The 26,697-nt window shown below is 40.6% G+C and overlaps 2 protein-coding genes across 2 annotated transcripts in view; one reads left to right on the forward strand and one right to left on the reverse strand.

Annotated features, from left to right (window-relative positions):
* Positions 1-20,045, forward strand: part of ttc16 (tetratricopeptide repeat domain 16) — a 36,432-nt gene extending 16,387 nt beyond the window's left edge. Inside the window, exons 6-21 of the mRNA XM_080050946.1 lie at positions 80-225; positions 769-892; positions 1,523-1,603; positions 1,893-2,068; positions 4,413-4,544; positions 4,871-5,045; positions 6,699-7,062; positions 9,630-9,733; positions 9,879-10,005; positions 10,697-10,810; positions 11,183-11,282; positions 12,423-12,578; positions 15,673-15,843; positions 15,983-16,159; positions 17,178-17,322; positions 18,032-20,045. Of these exons, the coding sequence (XP_079907072.1) occupies positions 80-225; positions 769-892; positions 1,523-1,603; positions 1,893-2,068; positions 4,413-4,544; positions 4,871-5,045; positions 6,699-7,062; positions 9,630-9,733; positions 9,879-10,005; positions 10,697-10,810; positions 11,183-11,282; positions 12,423-12,578; positions 15,673-15,843; positions 15,983-16,159; positions 17,178-17,322; positions 18,032-18,156 (2,417 nt within the window). The 3' untranslated portion in view covers positions 18,157-20,045. The remainder of the gene's footprint in view (positions 1-79; positions 226-768; positions 893-1,522; positions 1,604-1,892; positions 2,069-4,412; positions 4,545-4,870; positions 5,046-6,698; positions 7,063-9,629; positions 9,734-9,878; positions 10,006-10,696; positions 10,811-11,182; positions 11,283-12,422; positions 12,579-15,672; positions 15,844-15,982; positions 16,160-17,177; positions 17,323-18,031) is intronic.
* Positions 20,046-24,775: 4,730 nt separating this feature from the next.
* fam163b (family with sequence similarity 163 member B) lies at positions 24,776-25,982 on the reverse strand (the record flags this gene model as incomplete). The annotated part of the gene is made up of 2 exons (XM_080044741.1): positions 24,776-25,234; positions 25,890-25,982. The coding sequence occupies 2 exons, from the start codon at positions 25,980-25,982 to the stop codon at positions 24,776-24,778; spliced, it is 552 nt and encodes a 183-aa protein (XP_079900867.1).
* Positions 25,983-26,697: the final 715 nt, after the last annotated feature.

Consider the following 26,697-nt stretch of genomic DNA (forward strand, 5'->3'; position numbering starts at 1 on the left):
TAGATATTTACTTCTACAGTATATATCCAGTGTTATTGGGTATTTGACAGTGAACTTTAAACTCTGTGTTCCCCTGCAGACGACTACGTGCACATCTCCAGTAACCCGTGTGACCTGCACTGCACCACGACGGACGGCCAGAGACAGCTGATGGTCGACGCTCGAGACGGGACGTCCTGTAAATACAGCAGCTACCGCGGGGTCTGCGTGGACGGTAAGTGTGAGGTGAGTCCACATCATTCTTTATTTACTTTGAACCTGGTGAACTACACTGTCATCTTTCACAAACACACCAGCACTCTGGATAGATGGATAGACAGATGGATAGATGGATGGATGGATGGATGGATGGATGGATGGATGGATGGATGGATGGATGGATGGATGGATGGATGGATGGATGGATGGATGGATGGATGGATGGATGGATGGATGGATGGATGGATGGATGGATGGATAGATAGATAGATAGATAGATAGATAGATAGATAGATAGATAGATAGATAGATAGATAGATAGATAGATAGATAGATAGATAGATAGATAGATAGATAGATAGATAGATAGATAGATAGATAGATAGATAGATAGATAGATAGATAGATAGATAGATGGATAGACGGACGGACGGACGGACGGACGGACGGACAGATATATAGATAGCAATTCAGTCACCTTAATGAAAAAAAATCGTATATCTCCATTGAAAATACTTCATTTTATAAATGTTCTCCTCTCTGGTTCCATTTCCTGCTTTGTGTTTTTAGCCGATCGGATGTGACGGCGTCTTGTTTTCCTCCAACACGTTGGATAAGTGTGGCGTGTGTCAGGGGGACGGCAGCAGCTGCAGCAGGGTCACCGGTAACTTCAGACGAGGGGCCATAACGCTGGGTGAGCACCAAGAATCTTCAACAGCAGAAATGGGACTTTTTTTGTATTAACAGAGATAATTGTAAACATTTGGGACTTTCGTTTTCTAATACAAGGTTTATTTTTTTATTAATTTTTTGTTATTTTCTCTCTATCAGTTGTATATTGTGTAAGTATTGTTTTTGCTTTGCATTTTAACTCGACATCATTGCAAATGAGGGACACCCCTCAATTGATCTCTACAGTATAAATAAAGTTTAAATAAAATGAAATTAAAATAAAAAAGACTGAATAGAAGACTCAATAATAGTTTATTAACAATGTGTCAGTGCTAGACCTTCATCAAGCAAAAACGGTATAGCAAGACACCTAAATGTTGCAAATAAAGTATTCTTGCAAGTTAGACAGTGTGCAGGAGTCTTCATTCGTCTTTGGATCTGCTTATCCTTCTCATACACGTCTGTCTTAAGAAATGGATGTTCGAAGTATACTCCTTATCTGTTTTCTGATATACACCAAACACTGATATCAAGAAAGTCATAGGATTGGGATATTTTTCTTGGGCAAATGAACAAGATAGAAATAAAAAGGGAGGCTTCCTAAGAAAAAGCATGCATTGGCACTGATCACTGTCTATTATCTGTCGTCAAGGTTACTCTTTCATCACTCAAATCCCTGAAGGATCGTGGGACATCCAGATCATTGAGAGGAAGAAATCGGCTGACGTTTTAGGTGAGTAAATCCTCTTACCATGATACACAAACACACACACACACACACGTAACTATTTATATTTGTGCCCTGATTTCACACAAAATAGGTTTTATGGCAATTAACTATTTTTAATTTTTTTTAGAATTTTTGTTTTTGTTCATATATAAATCATAATCCAAGATTCAAAAAAATGTATTCTCATTTTTACTTAATGGTTAAAAAAAAAGCTAAAAGTTAAAGCTTGTTATTTCCAGTGAGTCTATGGACGTATCAGATTTTTCTTCTGTTCATGTTTTTCTCCCCAAAGCTGTGACGGACCAGGCGGGGAACTTCTTCTTTAACGGAGCCTACAAAGTGGACAGTCCTCAGAACTTCCACGCAGCGGGCGCCGTCTTCAAGTACCGCCGGCCCATGGACGTGTACGAGACCGGGATCGAATACATAGTCGCCAAGGGCCCCATCGACCAGGCCATCAATATTCTGGTACACACTTCTCCCTTCCACCACTATCGTCTGCACTCGTCCTGCACACACACCCGTTGCTTTATTATCAGAGAGATCATTTTGGATAGGGTCTGCATGTTACATCAATGCACATGTAGTGAACACAGCTACTCACAACAATGCCACTGGTTTGAATCTGGCCAGGGACCTTTGGCGAATATCTATTAATAATACATTTAACTTATCAAGTGCCTGGTTCCCTTATTATAATGTTTTGGTTTTCAACTTTATCTGACAATATAAGAGTGACACAGTTGAAATGGGGAGAGAGACGGGGAATGATATGAAGGAGCGGCCCGGGCTGAAGTCGAACCTGGGTCCTCTGTTATAAATGCTCTTACCAATACACCACAAGAGCGCCACATTGTTTTGGTACACTTCACCCTTTCTGGAACTTTTCATCAACACTTAAAGTTGCTTCTACATAATAGAGCTCACTGTCTGATAAAGAGTGTGCATGTTCTAACAATGCACATGTAGAGAGCACAGCAACCCACAACAAGGCCACTGGTTTGATTCTGGCCAGGAACCTTTGGCGAATATCTATTATGAGTAAAATACCCAAAGATTATTTCATACCCTAATACTGTGATCTGTAACCTCTAAAGTAAAATGTGCACATGCATGGATTGATCAAACCACCTCCTAAATATTCAACTAAATATTATAGAAACTTTCCCTGCGTTCCAATACCCATACTTACTATTTAGTATGCCAGAAAAAGTTTTAGGATGTCCCAATACATGCACGTCAAGTGTAGTATGCTGAAAATACATAGTTTAAGATATTTTTTTTGGCATTTTTATGCTTTATTGATAGTGTAGAGACAGAGTTGAAATGGGGCACGGAGGGGAGTGACATGCAGAGAACGACCACGGGCTGGAATCGAACCCGGGTCCGCTGCTGGCCGAGGCCCATGGGGGGGACGCCCTACCAACTGAGCTAAGGGCGCCCCCTGAAAATACATAGTTGCCCCACTAACTCCAAGTATTCCTCTTTATTCTTGACATTAATCGACATAATAAAAATAAAAGAATCTTCCTAATCTGATTTATTTTCTCTCCTGTGGCCCTAAAACTCTTCTGTACTTTAGTATGTGGTGTAGTAAAAAGAAAGAGCATGTGATTTGGAACGCAGGGTTTGTATTTTTTTGTTTTGTCCTTGGAAGTCTTTGTTTGCAAATGAAATAATTTAAGCTTCAGGCTTCTGTTCTCAAATCTTAGACTTTATAAAGGTCGCGCTTATTAAAACTGCTGAGTCAAGAGGCAGCCGAGGAGACACACACTTAAAGCAACAAAAAAAATAACAGAGATTATTCAGAATATATTCTGGCAAAATGATTCTTGTGTGTTATGAAAGCAGTGATCTTATAGCAGCTCAGCCCCAGTGATGCATCAGAAATGCCCAAAACGAAGGCCTATGCATCATCTACTTTTTAAGAGTCTCAGCCAAATGTCTAAGATCTAAAGTGGAATGCAGACACCAAAAGAAAGTGATTGTCTACAGTAGCTCAGAAGAGAGTGACATCTCAATTCCACTTAACGACACCACTGATGAGAGTTCAGATGGCCAGAAACATGATGATGGTGACTTTGTCATTGTGAGCTTTGCAGGCAAACCACCTAGATCTGCTAGGCCTTGTTTAAGAAAATTGTCCTTCAATCTTTGTAAAACATTTACTTTATTAACTTTAAATAAGCCTTAAATTAGTGATTGTCTAATGGATTTGTCTTGCATTACAGTTTATGAGATATATATCAATGGCACAATTTACCCCATGGTATTCTCTCTTGTGACACAACTTACACCACACAGGGGGCAAGTTGTGCCACAAGACAACTTTTTTTCCGAAAGCTATATTTCTTAAACAGTTGATTTCAGATCCAAAGTTATTGTTGCCAGGGATGCACAACACCCTGAAATATATGTACATATTTGAGTTGGAGACTTTACTGTCAACTTTGAGTAAAAAGTGGCACAACTCAGGCCACTCTCCCCTAATTAGTTTTTTATTGTTTTTGTATTATTTTACTGTTCACACTCATTTAAATATGTGTGAAAGCACTTTGGGTAACGGTCTGTTTTAAAAGTGCTACATAAATAAAAATGTATGTAAAGTTGAACAGTTTAATACGTTGCTGAAGACTCACTTTTGTTGCATTGGCCTTTAACACAAGTTGAGACTTTGACACTCCTAACTTTTTTCTCATGTATCTTATATGTTGTTTTGTATTGTATCTTGTTCAGCACTTTGGTCAACTGATGTTGTTTTTAAATGTGCTATAGAAATAATTTTGACTTTGACTTTGACTTACTTACTCAGGTGTGGAACCAGAACGGTAGAACGCCCTACATCACATTCGACTACACGGTCCTCAGAGACTCGCTGCCCCCTGTCCCTGCCCCGCCCGTCTACACCGGGGCAGACACCTCGGCCGGGGAGGCGTCTGTGGAGGTGAATTTATAATATATATATATATATATATATATTTATCTAAACTTTAGTCAATCTTTTATGGAACTTTTTCTTTTCTTTATTTTTTTCTATTATTGTTTGTCTTTGTTTAACAAACTACTGTTTCCTGTTTTGAGAAATTTTTTTTTTGTTGTTGCAACTATTCTTGTTTTGATATATTATATGAAATGTTCAAAGGGTTACAAGGCATAATGAACCATCCTAAACCTTTTGGACAATTGTTTTTTTTTAATTGATCGATATATGTACTTTGCTTTGTGGTTACGGACCAAAATTAAATATTTCCTGCCGCTTACTGCCACTAGGTGGGGGGTGTCCAGGCCCCAAACAGCAGTGTGTACCACCAGGCAGCAGCCCCAGAGAGCCAGCTAGTCCCAGGAGGGGGAGAGGGGCAGAAGGGCCAAGAGACCAACGAGGTGTATGAAGAGACAGCCGCCATAGACTGTGAACAAGACGCAGCAGCTGCACCAAAATTCTCAGGTATAGGGACTGTTTTAAAGTAACTACGAGGAACTTTTAAGATTTTTTGGAATGGTCTAATTGTTCCTCCGATGATCATGAATTACACGTAACAGCAAACTAGACCATCAGTGCAAAGAATGCTATTTTTATATTGTATTTCTTAATACCTTTGTCCGGGAACAACAGCTGGCGTAGTAATAAACAATACCGCTTTTTGTCCAAAGGGGGCGCTAGAATTACCACAAACTGAAAGTCCCTCATAGCCACTTTCAAGTATGTTTGTGTTGTATGAGTATGAAATATCACCATGAAAGAACAATCTGACTTAATGATGCATTGTGTTTGTTTAATCCGTACAAATTTAAGTGAAGGAAGCCATTATGCCCGGTCAAGAAATTATCCTCAAATGGGGGGGGGGGGGGGGGGGGGGCGCTCTGGTGTAGTGGTTAGAGCCCCCATGCACTCAGATGTCCATTGGCTGATGAAAGAAATTTAGGTCAGATTTTACTCCCGATCTTCCATTCAGTGCTTTTTTTTTTTACTCAATATATGTGTGTGTGTGTGTGTGTTTGTGTGTGTGTGTGTGTGTGTGCTTGTGTGTGCTTGCGTGTGTGTGTGTGTGTGTGACCGCGAGAGAGAGATGGCCCATTGGAGTTCTGTATTATTCATGGTACAGACACACAAAGAGGATCAGCGGTTTGATGAAAAATTCAGACTTTCGTGGTGTTTTTCCTCCTTTTAAAAATGGCTGCCCCCCAAACATGGTCGGTAATGGCCTTCAGTGCTCTCAGCTTCACTCAGCTGACCGTCCAGCCCATTACACCATCGCTTTGGCGGGTGAGAGGAGATGAGATGGAGAGACGGTGGCTTTGAAAGGCTCGCAATACACTTTCTATACACAGGCTGACGTCATATATACTACGGACCAGATACTGAACACACACTGATTTAACAGTTTCATGTCCTTGATTTCCTTTTCAGTTGTCTCATCTTTTGATTTGATTTGATTTGATTTGATTTGAAATTTATTTCAAACATGTAAAAGAAAAAACTGAAAATATCATACAGAAAATAATGATGTTACACAAAATAGAAAGCACAATTAGAGACATGGATGACAAAATCCTTCATAATTGTAACATGTTCGAAAAGGAGTGGGAAGAAGTGTACACTTATTTAAACCCACCCCTTCTCCGTAACTCATTTGAATTAAGCTTACTTAGTCATAATTATTATTATTCATTATTTATATAATAATTATACTATCTTTAAAGTTAAGAAGCACAAACCTACTTATTAATCACACACATTAAGTACAACTACCGCCGTGAGGAATACAATAGTCAAACAGTGAAAGTCCAGTGTTGGTAGTCAATGCTTTAAAGAAGGTAAAGCTCCTAAGAAGATACAATATGGTACAAGGTCACTGAGACCTCACTGTACGAGGTCGCAGTGACCTTCAACCATTCACCTCAAAATGCTATTCGGTTCATCTGTGAGTCAGATTCGAGATTTGTCCAGACAGACAGACAACCCGACGGACAGACTTTACAATAGCTGTAAAAAGTCTTCCAGTCCAGGCTGGATGTGAAATTTCATCCAAATGCCAAACATGATAAAAAGATACTTTACAGACTGTATTTATGTGTTTTTTCCTCTTTATTCCATCAGAAGGGAACAGCAGTAGCCACACAAGCACTGCCCTCCCGGCCGCCGCTGCTGGGCCCCTGGACACGGGACCGGACTCCCCAAACCTCATCTGGAGCGTTCTGCTGGACGGCCGACTCAACCCAGACGAACTGCTCATCAACATCTCCACCAACCAGCTGCTGACGGAGGGGGACAGCCTGTTCTCGTCAGAGGGGGGACAGGGGGACGTGGACCTGCTAAACCTGGAGCCAGACGCGCCCTTTGGCTTCAATGACACGCTGGAGTTTACTCTGGGACGCAAACGCAACGACAGCGCCGACAATACCTACCAGAACAAGACTCTGCAGACGGGCGGGAAGAACTCCAGTCGCGCCAACAGAACCAGGTAATGAAGACAGAAAACAAGCACAAAGAAAAACAACTTTCAAATGTGTATTTTTTTTTTAAGATAAAAAAAAATTGTAGGTATTTTAACCTTTTATTGACAGTTTGAAAATGTGATAGATAGTGTGTAAAATGGGGAGACAGAGAGAGAGGGGGGATGACCTGCAATAAAGGTCCACGGGTCGGGTCCGAACCCACGACCACTGCAACGAAGGCCGGAGCCAATATGGTACGCGGTCTATACACTACGGCACGGAACGCCCCTTCATTCAGGTTTGAGTTCACAGGCTGGATTAAGTCTGGACTGATTGTTATCAGGTTGGGTTCACACCATTGGGGCCTCAACCTTCATACACCCTCAATCCCCTGGCTCTGCTGCTGCCTAAAGGGAGTGGCAGTGAGACGGACACACTTCAACAAGATTTAGAATATCCAAAAGAACATCTGCAAAGTCTTCCAATCTTTGCTCAGTATGAAATTGCATTGGGGAAAGAAGGGCCAACCGATAACCATGAGGTCGCTAGTTCGATCATTGAGAAATTCTGGAAAGAAACTGGAGTATGGGAAGTGGGATGAATAAAAATCTGATACAGACAGACAGACAGACAGACAGACAGACAGACAGACAGACAGACAGACAGTTAGCCAGATGGCAGATCAAGCAGTGAGACAGTTTAAGTCAAAATAAAATTTATTTCTATAGCACATTTAAAAACGACATCAGTTGACCAAAGTGCTGAACAAGATACAATACAAAATAACATATAAGACACATGAGAAAAAAGGTAGGGAGTGTCAAAGTCTCAACTTTTGTTAAAGGTGCCGTGTGTAATATGACATCATCAAGAAAGTTCTACAAAGTTCTAGAATGCAACGCTCCCTGGGTAACCCCACCCCTTTTGAATAATAACAGAAGCTACAGTGGCCTTCAAGGACAAGAACAATTCTAATTTCTAAACAATGCACCTGATGACATTCCAACTATGACACTTTCAAGATGGCGGCACAAGGCCTTGGTCCAAGATATGCAGAAATATGGACATATATGAGACCCTTTCTAAAGGAAAAAATTAATATTCAAAATTCAGCTATTATGCACTAAATTAAATGTACTTATGGATATTATAATTACTTTCTACAAAATCTGCTAGGAAATAAAACCCAAGATTCTACACACTGCAGGTTTAAAGGCCAATGCAAAAAAAAACTTAAATACTAAGTAAAAGTAGACTGACGTGTAGGAGTCGAGAGCAGTTAGCCCATCAGACAGCGCTGAAAGGTAGATTTACAGATAGGCGGACTTACAGTCAATAAAACAGGTAGACAGGCAGACGGAAAGGCAGTAAATCAGCGAGACAGGTACAGCACTGCAGAGGTACTGACAGCTAGGGCAGACAGGTTAACTGAAAAGCAATAGAAGAGTGAGACAGACAGGTTGTAAAGTACAAGGTCGAGGAGATATACAGACTGTAAAGTAGATTAGACATGCAGACGGACGGACAGACAGACAGACAGACAGACAGACAGACAGACAGGCAGGCAGGCAGGCAGGCAGGCAGGCAGACAGACAGACAGACAGACAGAGACAGACAGACAGACAGACAGACAGACAGACAGACAGACAGGCAGGCAGGCAGGCAGGCAGGCAGACAGGAAGGCAGGCAGTAAAGCAAGTGGAAGGGTAAATATACACACAGCAGGCTAAGGCAGGTAGACAGTTAAATATACAGGCTAGAAAGGTAGAGGTTTGTTTTGCATTCATCATATTTATAATTCATGCTGAGTTCCAAAAACAGTCCAAAAAGGCTTCACCGGCTCTGCAGCTATAAAACACAGCGCGCCACGCCCTTTCCTCTGAGAGACAGGAAACGAGCTGAGCAGAGCAGAGCCACACACACTTAGAAACAAATAATTCAAAGTATTCGCAAAAGAAAAGAGTGAAAGATATGATGCAAAGAAAAAGGGAGGGAAGAGGAGTGTGCTGTCAGACTGTATTGACCTCTGGGGAGAAAATAATGTGCAGGAATCAAGTCTGGCTTAGTTGGAGATGTGCCGGCGAGGTATAACTCAAATAAAACGTCTGGCGCAGGCACAGGGAAACGGCCGGTGTTATGACAAGAATGTGCACATGACTTTTATGTGATGTGATGAAAAAACAAAGTGTGTCTGACTGCCGGGATGCGGGGCTGTGAATCAGCTGTCACACTGAGAAGGAAGGTCTCACTGTGTGTGTTTTAGTGTGTGTGTTTTAGTGTGTGTGTTTTAGTGTGTGTGTGTGTGTGTGTGTGTGTGTGTGGTGTGTGTGTGTGTGTGTGTGTGTGTGTGTGTGTGTGTGTGTGTGTGTGAGTGTGTTCGGCTGGGTATCCTTAAATGTCCTTAAAAACAGTATTTCACTGAAAATGTATAAATCTAGGCCCGCGTTTTGATCTAATGTTTGTCCCTTATATTAAATGTGTGTGTGTGTGTGTGTGTGTGTGTGTGTGTGTGTGTGTGTGTGTGTGTGTGTCTGTGTGTGTGTGTCTGTGTGTGTGTGTGTGTGTGTGTGTGTGTGTGTGTGTGTGTTGACAGGGGGAATCAAAGGATCAACCAAAAGAACCTGAAGATGAGTCCTGCTGACATGTACCGTTGGAAACTTTCCTCCCAGGAACCCTGCAGCATGACCTGCTCTATAGGTACACACACACACACACACACACACACACACACACACACACACACACACACACACACAAAGAAGATCCAAGGGCTGTTTTATTAAGGTCCTTTTTACACCCTAAAGTGATTTTTTTGGTCTTACTGTTTCTTGTTCACGTCCAGGAATCGCAAAGTCCTTCGTCACGTGTATCCGTTACGACGGCATCGAGGTGCACGACATGTACTGTGACGCCCTGACCCGACCGGAGCCCGTCCATGACTTCTGTATTGGGAGGGACTGTCAGCCCAGGTACAACACATAATATAATAGGCAAAATAGTAAGCAAATTCTGGAGAATGCTTTTTGTCTAAAACACAAATATCTCCTCATGATCCGCTGCCTGTCAATTGATACACAACCTAAAGGCTCAGTAAACAGTCATGTTGCTATAGCTACGGTGGGCCCCTTTGTTTACATACCCGTTTACAGAGCCTAGTGTGGGTAGCTATAACACCACTTTTTAGCATGTACAGATAGCGGAGTGAGAAGATATTCACTGATTTTCAAAAAAAAATGTAATTGACAAGCGTTCTCCAGAATCACTGGCTCCACCTTTAAAGTCTAACGGTATAGAACTAATGATATTGGGACTTACTTACCCCTGGCATCCCATTTTAAACTACTGCTATCTGCTCGTCGTTTCTGCCTAACCCTTACGACCAAGAACAGATCCAAATTCTCTTTTGTACCACAAGCCATAATAGCCTTAAATCAGTCAAAATAAGCTAGATGTCCAGCTGGCCTGGTCATGTCCAAAGGTGTATAGTGCATTGTAGTGTGTAATGTATGTTCTTCATGTTATGTCTGTCGGTGTCTGATGTATGGACTATCTGTTTGTGTCATGGTTCTGATGTCATGTCATGAAGTGCGACTGTGCCGCAAACCCAACTGCCCAACGGGGAAAATAAAGTTTTCTACTACTGCTTACGTGGTCTCTCAGGTGGGAAGCCAGCAGTTGGAGTGAGTGTTCCAGGACTTGTGGAGAAGGTTTCCAGTTCCGTCAGGTGCGCTGTTGGAAGATGCTGTCCCCCGGCCTGGACAGCTCCGTCTACAGGTGAAACTCGAAAAATTAAAATATTGTGCAAAAGTTCATTTATTTCAGTAATTCAACATAAAAGGTGAAACTAAAATATTATATAGACTCATCACATGCAAAGTGAGATATCTCAAGCCTTTATTTGTTATCATTTTGATTATTATAGCTAATAGCTTATGAAAACCCCACATTCCAAATCTCAGAACATTTTAATATTACATAAAAATCTATAAAAAAAGCGATTTTAAATACAGAAATGTCGGCCCTCTATAAAGTATAATCATCCATATATACTCAGTACTTGGTTTGGGCCCCCTTTTGAATGAATTATTGCCTCAATTCCAATTAATTTTCCATGATATTCTAATAATACGAGTGTCACCTGTACAGTGACCTCTGCACCATGGCAGACCTGGAGAGGCCCATGGAGAGACGGCCCTGCAAGAGCCCCGCCTGTGGCCCACAGTGGGAGGTGGCAGAGTGGACAGAGGTAGGAGGACGGTCCCTGCGGTCTAATCCCCATACTTCCCTACTATTTAGTATGCCAAAAAAAGATTTAGGATAATTTAATAATATAACAGATAGATAATTTAACAAAATGCTGGGCGTAAAAACCTAATACGTTTTTTTTATTTTTTTTGGCATTTTTATGCTTTATTGATAGTGTAGAGACAGAGTTGAAATGGGGCAGAGAGGGGAGTGACATGCAGAGAACGACCGCGGGCTGGAATCGAACCCGGGTCCGCTGCTGGCCGAGGCCCATGGGGGGGACGCCCTACCAACTGAGCGAAGGACGCCCCCAAAACTTAATACGTTTTTGCCTATAATGTAACAACCTAGAATATTTTGGAGTGAGCAACATATTGTTTCTCGTTTTCTCTCTTCAAATAACCTTTTGGCATTTTTTATGATCGTCAGTCTATTTGGATTTTTGTTTTATTTTGAATATAAACCTCGTCCATCGTTCAGAGATCAGACATATCTCTCTCTCTCAGAAACAGCAGATGTCTGCTATGGTCACTGATGCATTCTCCAGAGACACTCACCAGACACTGAAAACAACCTTGATATGATTTGAGCCAGCAGGGTTCTTTATTTTCTAATTTTTTTTTCTTTTTTATGAAAAAATGAATGAAATGTACCGCTAACTGATCCTTCCCTCCCTCTGAAATCCCTGTCCAAATCGAAATCCAACCATTAATATAGTGCATTTCAAGGGACTCAAAGCCACAGCAAACTTTATTAGCAGCAGCAACTAGCGTATATTAATATATTATAGCACAAAGTCTGACAATTTTCTATACAAACCAGTGGGCTTCTGCATCTGCTTCATCGTAAGACATCAAACTTTAATGCAACTGTACGTGTTAATCTATTTCTTGATAATAAGTTTAAATGTGTCTCTCTGTGTGTCTCGTTTGTTCCATTATTTAATCCCCTGTGTGTGTGTGTGTGTGTGTGTGTGTGCGTGTGTGCGTGTGTGTGCGTGTGTGCCTGTCTGTCTGTCTGTCTGTCTGTCTGTCTGTCTGTCTGTCTGTCTGTCTGTCTGTCTGTCTGTCTGTCTGTCTGTCTGTCTGCCTGCCTGCCTGCCTGCCTGCGTGTGTGTCTGCCTACCTGTCTGTCTGTGTAGTGTCCTGCTAAATGTGGCCGTAAAGCCCAGGTGAGCCGTGACGTCCGCTGCTCTGATGAAACCAGACCATGTGACCCGATGAGCAAACCAGCCAACATGAAGAACTGCACGGGGCCGCCATGTGAACGCCTCTGGACTGTGTCTGAGTGGGGGCCGGTGAGTGAATTTACGCTCTGCATATACATTAGATAGATAGATAGATAGATGGATAGATAGATAGATAGATAGATAGATAGATAGATAGATAGATAGATAGATAGATAGATAGATAGATAGATACACTCAACAAAAATATAAATGCAAGACTTTTGTTTTTGCTCCCATTTTTCATGAGATGGACTTAATGATCTAAAATTCATTCCAGATACACAATTGTACCATTTCTCTCAAACATTGTTCACAAATCTGTCTAAATGTGTGATAGTGAGCACTTCTGCTTTGCTGAGATAATCCATCCCACCTCACAGGTGTGCCACATCAAGATGCTGATCTGACATCATGATTAGTGCACAGGTGTGCCTTAGACTGTCCACAATAAAAGGCCACCCTGAAATGTGCAGTTTTGTGTCACAGCAAAATGCCACAGATGCCACAAGCATTGAGGGAGCGTGCAATTGGCATGCTGACAGCAGGAATGTCAACCAGATCTGTTGCTCGTGCATTGAATGTTCATTTCTCCACCATAAGCCGTCTCCAGCAACTTCGCACAGCCATTGAAGAGGAGTGGACCAACATTCCACAGGCCACAATTGACAATCTGATAAACTCTATGCGAAGAAGATGTGTTGCACTGCATTAGGCAAATGGTGGTCACACCAGATACTGACTGGTTCTGAGTCCCCAGACCCCCAATAAAGCAAAAAAATGCACATTTCAGAGTGGCCTTTTATTGTGGACAGTCTAAGGCACACCTGTGCACTAATCATGATGTCAGATCAGCATCTTGATGTGGCACACCTGTGAGGTGGGATGGATTATCTCAGCAAAGCAGAAGTGCTCATTATCACACATTTAGACAGATTTGTGAACAATGTTTGAGAGAAATGGTACAATTGTGTATCTGGAATGAATTTTAGATCTTTAAATCCATCTCATGAAAAATGGGAGCAAAAACAAAAGTGTTGCGTTTATATTTTTGTTGAGTGTAGATAGATAGATAGATAGATAGATAGATAGATAGATAGATAGATAGATAGATAGATAGATAGATAGATAGATAGATAGATAGATAGATAGATAGATAGATAGATAGATAGATAGATAGATAGATAGATAGATAGATAGATAGATAGATGCAGTCTCATAAACTAAACTAAATAAGAGCTGCTCTCTTCCAACTTATCTCACTTCTGTGGAAAATATAAAACCCAAACCGCCACAGTGTGAATTTATGTTTTTTTTTTATTGTGTTATAGAGACAAATGTAGTTCCTGATGTTCCATTCAAAGTCAAAGTCTGGAAACTCACAGGTCTAATTTACAGCCATGGAGTCCAACCAGGCACAAACATGGACGCATAACAGAGTAGATAAATATTATTCCCCATGCAACAGCAAATGTTTATAGTGGTAATAGTAATATTTATTTAGAAAATGGCAGACTGTGAGCCGATGTACTATGTACTTTTGTATTTTTAACATCCTTTGCTTTTCCATTTTATTATGTGCATCTGTGCACCAATATCAAATCCCTACAATAAATCATTGTTTTGAATAGTACGCCTTTGTCATTAATGTGAATGAGGTGGATATTGATAATGAATAAAATGAAGGATTGTACCTGTATGAGTGTGTTTGGCTTTACTCTAAAGATTTGTTTTGCTCCAAATCATAAAAAATATTTTCACTACTTTTCCACGCATATCGTTTTTCTTTTATTCCATACTTCAGACATCTGTAACTTAAGGCAGGTGCGTCCGTGAGGGAAGAGTAAATCAAAAAGAAAGGTGGTCTAGTACGGAAATGTTGCCATTGAATAAACCTATTTTTGCAAGTAAGACAGTGTGTGGGAATTTGCCTTTGATAATGTTTTATTCCTCCACAATTTTTCAGCCTGTCTATTACGTCCTCAACACACATCCTGCGTCTACGTCTGGAGCGCGTCGCCTTACCTTACTGCTGCCTCTCGGACTTTTCTCGGCCACACATGGAACGTCTCAGCAGCTGCTGCTACTGCAGCGCTACCTCTAAAAGCCCTGTCTTTATAGAGATAATTCCCATTAAAAATGAAGTTCTTTCATGTCATTTATGATGCACATGATTTATATTGAGTCTAATATTGAGTCTGTACAGTAATCCGTGCGCCCCATTGCCTTTTTTTTTTTTTTTGCCACATTTTCACTTGTTGGAAGTTTTATTTTGAAAGGGACACACCAGGAAATGGTGAAACTACAGCGAAAGCTGCCGGTATGAAGTCAATATGACTCTCAGCAGAGTATTTCTCTATCAGTTAAAGCAGAGAGACCCAAGAGAGACGCGCGGCTCTCAGAAAAAAATAGGCGAGCCTCCTGAGGTAAAGGGGAGCGTCGCTGCAGACGTGCCTCCGACGGGCGTCTGCAGCGCCGCACAGGTTGGATGTGTGGCCGCTCTAGGTTGATTACACGTTCGGTGAAAAAAAGTCAGACGCGCAGTAGACTCGCAGTAGAGGTAGGATGTGTGTGGAGGCCGTTATACTTCTGCCTCCAGCCCTAAATTACCACTGACCCTATCTGACTTCATGTGACAAACATAGTTTTACTCGTTTAACTTTGTGACAAAACTTGGCCAAAAAAATAAAATAATCTGAATCATTCAGTATTTGACCATCGATGACACTTTATTCATTGATATAAAACAAACAAGTATTTGGATATTTTAAATGTAATGTGTCATGTATCAACTTTCTTCCTTCTTACTTAAAATGAAATGAGGCGACTTTATTAGATTAGATTAGATTAGATTAGATTCACTTTATTGTCGTTGCACAGTAAGAGGTTACAATACAACGAAATGTAGGTGGGTCTACTTTTAGCAGTAGGGACTATGCAGTATGAGATATGGATGGGTATTTTGTGAGCAGTCTGACAGCTGATGAGAAGTAGCAGTTTTTAGTTCTGTTAGTTTTGCCTGGGATTTTGGGATTTTGCTTTATCTGACTTCAAGTGACAAACAGCATTTGACTCTTAGCTTCGTGACAAAACTTGGCCGAAAGAAAATAATAATTCTGAATCACCCAGTGTGTGAGGTTGACCATCGTCCCTGGTTGTGTTGCAGTGCTCGGGGTCGTGCGGCCAGGGGAAGATGCTGCGTCACGTGTACTGTAAGGCTCCGGAGGGTCGAGTTGTTCCAGAAAACCAATGTTCAGTGGAGGACAAACCGCTGGCCATCCATCCCTGTGGGGAGAGAGACTGCGCTCCACACTGGCTCAGCCAAGACTGGGAGAGGGTGAGGCCCCCTTCACACTGTACACATCAAGATATCAAATCAAATTAAATACATTTGTATTTGTATCGTGCTTTTCATACTGAAGGGTAGCTCAAAGTGCTTTACAGAGATGTGTGTGTGTGTGTGTGTGCGTGCGCAGTGTAACACGACGTGCGGCCGCGGTGTGAAGCGGAGGATCATCCTGTGCGCCGGTATCTCAGGAGGGAAGTTCCAGGAGTTTGAGGAGGACTCGTGTGGAGGCAGCGAGAAGCCAGAGGAGGAAAACACCTGCTTTGAGAGGCCCTGCTTCAAGTGGTACACCACACCCTGGTCTGAGGTGAGGTTTGATTGATTGATTTTTATTTATTTTTTTACCATTTGATATAGAAAAATATGTACAGCACTCTGTTTCATAAAACACATAGTCAGGGATAACACAAAAAATCCTGATTTATTTCCATTGGTCCGCACAGTACACATGAAGAGAAAATGAGACTTAATATACTGTTTTAAAGCAAAGAGGGCTTTACATTCCATACAGTATGACACACTGCTCTTACACCCCTAGTATTTATTAAAACAACAGAGGCTTCATTTCTTGGGACACACATCACCATACAACATTTTTTTTTGCAAATATTTGTTTGAATGTTGTGAGATTCAGTGTGAAAATGAATGAGAAGGACTTGAAATGTCTGAATTGTATTCACTATCTGAATTTTTATTACAAAACAGCATGTGACGTCATTACACACTGGTTTATAATCACTTTCTCTGGCTTTATTGACATAAATGTTTCAGAGAACTTCACATAATAACATTGAAATGGATGGAAACCTAGGCAGAGTTCGATATAGCATCACAAACTCGTAAACATAAATCAGAGAGTCGTCTGCATAGTGTATAATCCCAACATTTAAAGTGAGTGCACTGGTGATGGTGATTTTTGCTTCAAGTGGTACACCACCCCCTGGTCTGAGGTAACATCCACACAGTACACATACTTCTCCACTACCCCTACAGGTTAATACTGTTAGAACGGCAATTTCAGTTTTTTTTTGCAATTTACATGGTTTAACATTTGTTCGCAAATGTTCTAGCTTGGATGTTTTATGATTCGCACAGGTTTTTATTCACTTTAAAACGATCACTGGCTTTATTCACATGATGATCTTTTTAGGAAAGTTCCGATAATTTATGAAAGTTGATGGAAACATAGGCAGAGTTCTATATAGTATCACAAACTCACAGAGATAAATGAGATAGTCATCTGCATAGCGTCTAATCCCAAAATGTAGAGTTACTGCACTGGTGATGGTGATTTTTTCAGCTTTTTCTGTGTTGTGCGTCCTCAGTGCACTAAGACGTGTGGTGTGGGAGTGAGGATGAGGGATGTGAAGTGTTACCAGGGCAGAGAGCTGGTCCGAGGCTGCGACCCGCTCACCAAACCGGTGTCCAAACAGACCTGCACCCTGCAGCCCTGCCCCACCGAGCCGCCAGGTAACACCTCAGGGGGATCTGGGGAATTAAACAAAATCTACAAATTCATCTAAGGCCGCTTTCACACTTGCAGCGTTTAGTTGGTTTAAAAGAACCCTGGTGCGTTAATGTCCTTGTTTGTGTAAAAAATAAATATATATATCTCAATTTCCACTGTAATTCGCAATCATTTGTTTAATTAAAGTTGGATTTAGCAATTCTAGAGCACTTGTTGTCAAATTAACTTTTTTTCAAAATCAGTAGCTATCTCGTACGCTGAAAAAATACCTGGCGTTAATACACAGCAGAGGCTCTGTAAACAGGTATACAAAGGGGACCACCATTTCTAGCAACATGCCATTTAAAGGGTCAGTATTCTTCAAAGCCAGCGACCAAAACCCTTGGCCAGATAAAAAATAGATTGAAATCGTTTCGACATTTCTAACATCCATGTTTATAATAAAGCTTCCTTAGTTAATAATTATTATGTCTAAGGAAGCTTAATTATAATGAGTTACGGAGAAGGGGTTTAAATAAGTGTAAACTTCTTCCCACTCCTTTTCCAACATGTTGTTACAATTATCAAGGATTTTTTATTCATGTCTCTAATTGTGCTTTCTATTTTGTGTAACATCATTATTTTTTGTATGATATTTTCAGTTTTTTTCTTTTACATGTTCAAAATAAATTTCAATCAAATCAAATCGAATGTTTTTTCTGTGTGTCTCAGATGAGAGCTGCCAGGATCGTCCCTCCACCAACTGCCTGCTGGCTCTGAAGGTCAACCTGTGTAGCCACTGGTACTACAGCAAAGCCTGCTGCCACTCCTGCCGCGCCATACGACCCATATCCTAGTCCTTGACAACTACACCTCTCTCTCTCTCTCTCTCTCTCTCTCTCTCTCTCTCTCTCTCTCTCTCTCCTTCCCCGAATCTTAAAGGTGCAGTGTGTAATAATATGTACTTTGACGTCATCTAGAGGTGAGATTGTAGATGTAAACACTCCCTTCCTAACCCCTCCCTTTAGGGGAATTTACAGAAGCTACGGTAGCTTTCAAGGACAAGAAGCTATAGTTACTAAAGATGGCATCATCCACCACTGCCTCAAGTCTTTCCACAATATCAAGTGATGAGGTGAAGATGTATTTAGTTATTTATTCTATAATACTTCTTATTATCCAGGTCTGTTCTGAAAAAATTCCCTTTACACACTGTGCCTTTAACTAGAGCATGAGGAAAAGGCACGCGGTACTACAGTTACTGTGAAGATGAAGAGCAGAGATTCCTCCAAGAACTTCAATTTACATGTCAGCAGGACGGTTTAAAATATCGTTAATTAAATGTGGTCATGTTGGTATCAGACAAAAAACAGTGTGTTGGGGAAATAATTAACTTTTAGAAATTAATTGGTAAGTTATGGAAGCCGGTTTCCGCCACTGGGAAGAAAAAATTTAAGTCATTATATTGAGATACTGTATCAATATTTCATGTTTTTTTTATCAATATTTTAATACTATCTCCATATTTCAATTACTGTCACCAAATGTCAACTTACTTTCTCAAAACTTTTAACTCAATATTTCACTTGAACCATGTTGTGCATCAAAGGGTTGAGGCAAGAAAATGTGTAATTTCCATTTTTTTATGTCCAAAAAAACCTTCTCCAGTATTATCTGAAGACCTTTTGAACCTTCTGTCGCTCCTTCATACCAAGCTCACATCATAAACAGAAAGAAAAGACACATTAACCCTGCGTTCCGAATCCCATACTTTTTACTATATAGTATGTAGAAAAAAGATTTAGGATGTCCCGATTCTTGTGGCCAGATTTAGGATGGTTAGAAGTACCCGGATGTCCTACTTCATCCAGCCAAGATTGTTAGTGTTGAAAACTGCATCCTATTTGGGCGATTCTGACCTACAATCCGGTGCGCACGTGAAGTGTTGTCACATCGACGAAGCCTCCATATGAAAACAAACAGGGATGCGACAGATATAAAACCAAGAGGCGCAATGTTATGATGAAATAAAAGAGTAAAAGTATGTCCCAATAGTATGCCTACTGCATCCTAACTAGATTCTTTTTATCGTCGGATGTAGTGTGTAGAATAGAAAAAATAAAGAGTATGCGATTCGGAACGCAGGGTATGTATCTCTTTTTTTATCAGCCATTATCGATTATTCAGTGGAATTTTTCAGTACTGGTAGAAAATCTTAAAAGTTGGAGCCAACACTTTTTTTTACAGACCTCCATTCATCGCTTCAATGAAGATTTCATTAAATTATTTCTCAACAGATTATACTGCATGACTAGGATATTTAATACAGATACTGTTTATGAAATATTATTTAATTGTGTTTTCAGTTCGGTGGGTCTGACGTGGAAGTAAACATGTTTATTTTTCCGTTTTGGCGGCGCTTGCCGTTTTTTTTTTTTTCGCCTGCAGGATATGGAAGCATATTTATTAGTCATAGCACATTTCCATGTATCGTGACGCTGGTTTTTCATCGGGGTCTGATGCCAGCTCTGCTCTGTGTGTGTGTGTTAGTGTGTGAGAGTGTGTGACGGAGGAGGAGAGAGTTCATACAAACACAGAAAAAAAAATTAAGATCCCTGACACTTGAAGTATGTATTCAGACGTGTACATGTATGTTTAATTTTCAACTATTGCGTACTGTGTTTTTTATATAACTGATACCTCTTTGTACAAAACTTATTGTGTACTGTTGATAATAAACTGAAAAGCTAATGGTACTGACTTGTATTTCAATTAAATAACGGTTCAAATGAACAAAACTGCTTCTGTGTTGTTTTTATATGAACAGATATATTTATACGGGAAATGTAAAAAAGGAGAAAGGTCAGGGAGAAAAAAATGTAATAATGAAAATCACAAAAAAAATAAAAAATTATAGAAAAAAAATTTAAAAATCTTAAGAGGAAAAAATCTACCTCACTGTTTATAATTGATTAAAAAAAGAAAAATGTAATAAATAGCACAACATAATGTGGTAAATAAACAAGTCCGCACAAGCACACATGAGCATTTAGTGATGATGTAAAGTTTATCTTCTGAGTGTCAGCCCAGGCAGGCTAATGCTACCTATTGACCACCAGTATTTGAGCTAAGCTAACCTGGATGAGGGACCTTTGCCCATTTTTTCTTCAAAAGTGCATACACAGTTACAGGAACGGTTTCTGTTGCCTTTTCTCTAACCAGAGAGTTAGGCAAAAAGCTAAAAAATTAAATAAAATATCTATTCCTGTTACATAATCTTAGTGTCCAGGTTGTTTAAAATCAGTCCAGTGATTCAGGAGTGTGAAAAATCTCATTCTCTACGCTTTCAGTCGAGGTGTTGACTGAAATATATGATGCGTAAAATGTGGTGGTACATCAACGCTTTTGCATGCAGGAAAAACACTGAGATGTCTTGAAAAGGTGTTATACCAAATACACTTATCATAATCTGTGTGTCCTTCTCCAGTGACCTGAGGCTACTTCTCATCCAAACAAGTTCACCTGTCTGATTGAATTAACTTCACAACCCACTCCACAGTTAACTCCCTCTGCTCTGCTACTGAGAAGGCATCACACACACACACACACACACACACGTTTGTTTTCATCACTTGCGAGGACATCACATAGACTTACATTAATTTCCTGGAGACTAACCATAACCACTATTTCCCTAACCTAAACCTAAGTCTACCTTCACCTAAAGGCAAGTCTTCAACCTAAAATATCATAATTGCATTAAGGGGACTTCCATTTTGTCCCCAAAAGGTAGGTACGTCCCCACAATATCACTGTGTAAACAGAAAAATGTCCCCACAACATGCGTAATACCAACACACACACACACACATACACACTATACCAAACACTTTTGCATCATTTTATTTAACTGTGTAAATGAAGGGTTGGGGTCACTTTCACACACAGTAGATGACAGTTTGACAGCTGACGCCCCCTGCTGGTGAGTGTAACAGCATCAAACCTCATCGACTAATAGAAACACTTCAACTACTGAAGCAGATTGAAACAGGAAACAAATGCAAACGTTTACAAAAACAGACTAAAATAAAAGACGGTGGGCCAGTTTCACAGAGATGGATTAAGCCTAGTCCTGGACTGAATAGAATTTAGAATGGAGATTGTCCATTGACAGTACAATTTAGTCCAGATATATAGACTTAATCCATGTCTGCGAAACTGGCCTGATATCTGATAATAAAAGTGATTCTCCAGTCATTTTTCCTCTGAAACTTTTGCTAATTAAAATGTAACTTCTACAGCTTTATCCCCCACAATACCATCAATGTATTCATGTCCAAGGCTTAGCAACTATTTTTTGTCTTATCACAACTGTGCAGTGACCCTGACAAACATCTGTGCATCTAAACAAAGGTGTTTTAGGGCTTTGTAGGTTCTGCACTTCCATCCAATGGTCAGGGTAAGATCACAATGTGTTGCTGACACCTGAGGCTTAAAGACCTACTTCACCCATGGGAATATGAAGGTGTATTGAACTCTGAGATCCTATGTAGTATAAATGTGCAAACTTTTTAGAAATCGGTTCATCCTAGCCTGAGAAAAGGCAGAAAGAGTGTTTTATGGCATCACTGTCTAACCCTACATTTTACTAATGTGACATCACTTCAGTAAAAATGTAGGGTTAGGAATAAAAGGACAGCTTGGCCAAGGGAAGACTGAGGGAAGAAAAACCTCATTCATTATATTATAATAGCGATTTTATAATGATAGAATGCCGGTTCCGAATGGATGAAGTATTCCTTTAACATGCTTTTATGAAAAATAAACTAAGTGAAGTGAGGAATCAAACATGACAAACATTTTCTGAATGGATCTGTACGAGAATACACAGTTATGTCCTTTTTATTGTTTTTTTTTCATAGCATTGGTCTATTTCATCATACATGTCATCGCCATCTTACAGTGTTAATATTTTTCCATTGAATTTTTGATGAAGGAAATATTTACATGCAGCTCCTGGAGAAGGGCTGTTTTCTATACTGATGTGAAGTGAAGTTTGAAAAATACCAAATATTCACATTCTTCTACTGTTTTATCATTAAAGCTGGGGTGGAGGATTTGTGGAGAAAATGGCAGTTGGGATAGAGATTTGAATCCAAATACCTCAACCGTTCCACTTGTTCTCTTTGGTCCCTCCCTGACACGCTCTACACCAACAAAGTCGTGCAAAAGTGAATGGACAGTCCCAACAGCCAATAAGAACAGATAATCGGAGCCTCGCTCTGATTGGTGAAAGTGTACAGCTCATGTTAATTTTGACCAATCAGAAATCACATACCCCAGCTTAAATTAAGAAATGCTAAAATCTGTAATTGTTTTTTGTTGTTGAAATGTCAGTTTATGCTTAAAATGCTAAATACCTCTTCAAATATTACCTAAACTTCGGCCTACAGTAAAACATCTTCAACAGTGGGACGTCTCATGATTGTTAAGAAATGTCTTCCACAAAATAACCGTCATAGAATCGTTGAATGCTTCAGAAAAGCCCTTTTAAAATTCAGTTTAGTTTTTTTTCAGCAAACATAGATTCAGACACTGCAACATATTGACTGTATTACCGGCTTTAAACAAATACAAGCAAAGAAACAAAACTGTGTGTGCGGACAAATCTACCAGAGTGAACACAAACAGACTCCATGTATGAAAAGACGTATTATTCTTATTCTATCTTTTAAAAAAAAGAGATAATGTTGTGGCCAGTTCTGGATGATAAAAGTATTTCAAATGGATTTGATACAAAATGGAGAAAAAAAAAGTATGTTCACTTATTTTTGAGCTTAAGAACAAAATGGAAGACAGGGCCACAGACTAAACAGATAGAAAAAAAACTATAAAACATTTATTTAAAGATTAATAGTTGACTCTTATGAGGTGTCAAAGGAGTGAAAGAAATAAAACTGTTTTAGCTACACTTACAAAAACTAATCTGTCCTTGTGAACATCCATTTGTATATTTTTTCCACTGTATAAATGACTCACAGTATAGTGGTATTATAGGTACACTGTAAAAGTTTACATATACTGAACAGTACTGGAGTGTTGGGGATCTGGTTGTGCACAAACAAGGAATTTTCTAAAAACTAAAAAAGATCTTTGTCTGTTAAGTCAGTGACTGAAGTCTAATGCTCAGGAAACAGTCTCATCTTTAGCTTGATTTATTCTCACAAAACACTGTTTTATTTAAAGCCCAAAGGATCTTTTCTTCTAGCAAACAAATCACATTAAAAAAACCAAAACCAGCAGTGTAGTTGGCTAAGTCTAATTGAAAAGGTTAATCTTTAAAATTACTTCACTAATATAAAGATTTCTCATTAATTAAAATCAGCAGATCCTTTTTTTTCATCAAACATAATATTTGTACTGGGCTTTATCAAGATTTGTTTACCTCCATGTTTTGCATATTGTGTGGTTCACAAAAAAAAATCTGTGTTCAATGTACTAATAAGAGCTCAACATTGTTAATGCTCTTCTTTATGTTTTCATATTTGTTTATTGGTTTGCTAACTTAACCAAGCTAACTAGCAAACAAACACATTTTAAAAACTATTGGTGACGAAAAGGATTTTTGTTCAAGACACAACTGACAAAAGTCTGTTCAAGTCCATGAGAAACAAATGTTCATGTTCAGAAACGCTGTAGACCTCCAATATGGCTGCCAGGAGACATGTTACATCATTCCCTTTAGCGTTGTAGTTTATCAGGATGGCACAGTTTTAAAACATTAGCCACAGAGCAACACTTAAGGGCGCTTTCACACGTAATAGTCCGCTTGTAGTTCGATTCCTTGGTTCCCATCAGATGTGAGAATGATCCAATGTTTTGTTTTTTATCAGGTTCTTTGACACCTATCGTTTCCTCTGGTCTGAATCAGTTGGTGAAGAACCAAAATGCAGCAGGCAGAGCAATAACGTAGTTCCTGGACTGATGTACAATTGTTCAGAATTTCCATGCGGGAAAACAGAAATCAACTACAGGTAGTAGATTGTCTTCCTCATCCCATAACGCATAGTGTAGCAGCTGGCTACGGGAGCTCGTTAAATCCAAAATACTCAGTGCTTCCTGCAGTTGGGTTAGATTCAGTCCGCTCCCATTCTCACCACAAACGGACCACACCAGAGTTGGTTTGGAAGCGTACCGAGACCTCCTCTTCAACTAGGTCTCTTGGTACGCTTGTTTGGTCCACTTCTGGTGCCGAGTACGATTGCTGTGTTCTCACCTGAACAAACAAACCGCAGCAAAGGTGGAAACCAACCAGAGTTTGATTCCAAAGAGTTTGTTTTCCGTAACCAAACACGGCAAGTGTTAAACTTCCTTAAATAACATGTTAATTTAATCGTTTGCGTTCAGTACAGTACAGAGGCAAAACTGATCCAGCTTTTCCTCCAGGCCAGCAGGGCGGCGCTGTTTATTTTGCCCTTAAACGTCGGTGCTCACACTATGTGTCACCACCTCCCTCATGGTGACGGAGCGGATCAGGTTGAGCTTCTGGTAGAAACTGGCGAGGTCCACGGGCAGCTCCATGTCCTGCTGTACAGTCCTGTATGCCCCGCCCCCGCGCCCGCCGTTGCACAGCCTCTCGGGGTGCTGCAGGTAGAACGGCAGCGAGCAGCGAGCGCAGGACGGGCAGAAGGCGTGAGACCGCTGGCACCTGCGCTGCTGCGGCGGCGTGGGAGAGTAGCTAGCTTGCCCGTAGCTAGCTGGCCCGTTAGCTTCGGTGAGGAAGGCGGGCTGGTACGAGTCCGAGTCGTTGCCGAAGTGCTCGGGCGTGGGAGGGGACGGGGGAGCGGACAGAGCCAGTGGGCCGGGCGGACACATGGTGAACTCCGGTTCCTCCTCCGACCCCTTCTCAGACTCCTCCCTCTTACAGCAGTAATACTGGAGAGAACACACGAGGAGGAGAGGGTTAGGGACATGGGAGAGAAACAGTTATGCACTTTAAAATAGCTACGAGGAACTTATTTCTGAATATTTCTGAAACAGTCTCATGTCATAACACTGTAGAGAACGAAAGACAATGAGATATATGGTGGAATATTATTAGGGCTGTTATGCACTTCAAGAGCAGAGTCAAAATATTAAGAATTAACTCAAAACACACTTTTAGATTACACTTGTAATATGTATTTTTATCGTATGGAACTATTTATGTCATTTTTTGTTGATAGTCATTTCAGACAGCTGACGAAGGGTACGGAAGAGTATAAGAGACACGGAGGATCCTTTTTTTCAATCATGTATAAAGTCTAACTATCGAGAATAAACTCACGATTCAAGAGTGCTGTAGTCTCGCACAGCATAGACCAAACTACTAGCAGTAGCACTACACACTGAGGTACAGCCATGAATAAGAAGCTGACGAGTATTTCGACAAAACCGGTGGGTTTTATTCCAAATAACTACAAACGGTAAACCAGACTAAGACTGCGATAAAGTTGGAAGGATATTGACAGATTGGAACTTCCGGGATCAAAGCAAAACGGTTAATAAAACACAAACGATGTATCTTTGCTGTCGTCGTAAACATTCATACCTGCAACCTACATAAACACAGTACAGCGACGATGGTCAGTAAGATGACTGCAGCCAGAATTCCTCCTGCGATGACCACTGTCCCGGCTGACATTCGAAAGGCTCTCCATCAACAGCCTGTAGAGGGAGAGAGAGGGAGGGAGAGAGAGAGGGAGGGAGACAGAGAGGGGTGGGAGAGGGGGGAGAGAGGGGAGAGAGAGAGAGAGGGAGAGAGACACAGAGAAGGGGAGAGAGAGGGGTGGGAGAGAGGGGAGAGAGAGAGGGGGTGGGAAGGTGGGAGGGGGAGGGAGAGAAAGAGAGTGAGAGAGAGAGGGAGAGAGAGAGGGAGAGGGGAGAGAGAGAGCGTGAGGGAGAGGGGGAAAGAGAGGGAGAGAGAGAGAGAGAGAGGGAAAAAGAGAGAGAGGGGGAGAGAGAGAGTGAGGTGGGAGTAAAGATGTAAGAAGGTCAAGAAGAGGTGAGGTGGGAGATGAGAAACCAGAAATACTGCTTGTCGGTTATTTGCCTCCACGAGACATACAATAGCTGAACGGTGAAAGTCCAGTGTTGGTAGTCGATGCTTTGAAGAAGGTAAAGCTCCTTAGAAGATACAATATGGTACAAGGTCACTGAGACCTCACACTATGGAAGGTCACAGTGACCTTTGACCTTTGACCTCCAAAATCTACTCAGTTCATCGACTTATGTTACATTAAGCATAAGAGAAATAGATTAATGGAAAATGGAAAAATTCAAACACAATATTTACAAATGTAAATGATAAGTTATGAGTGGTGTTAACATTATAAATATACCGTTAGCCTCATAGCATA

This window comes from Ammodytes marinus, assembly GCF_949987685.1.
Source record: "Ammodytes marinus genome assembly, chromosome: 2".
Taxonomy (NCBI): Eukaryota; Metazoa; Chordata; class Actinopteri; order Uranoscopiformes; family Ammodytidae; genus Ammodytes; species Ammodytes marinus.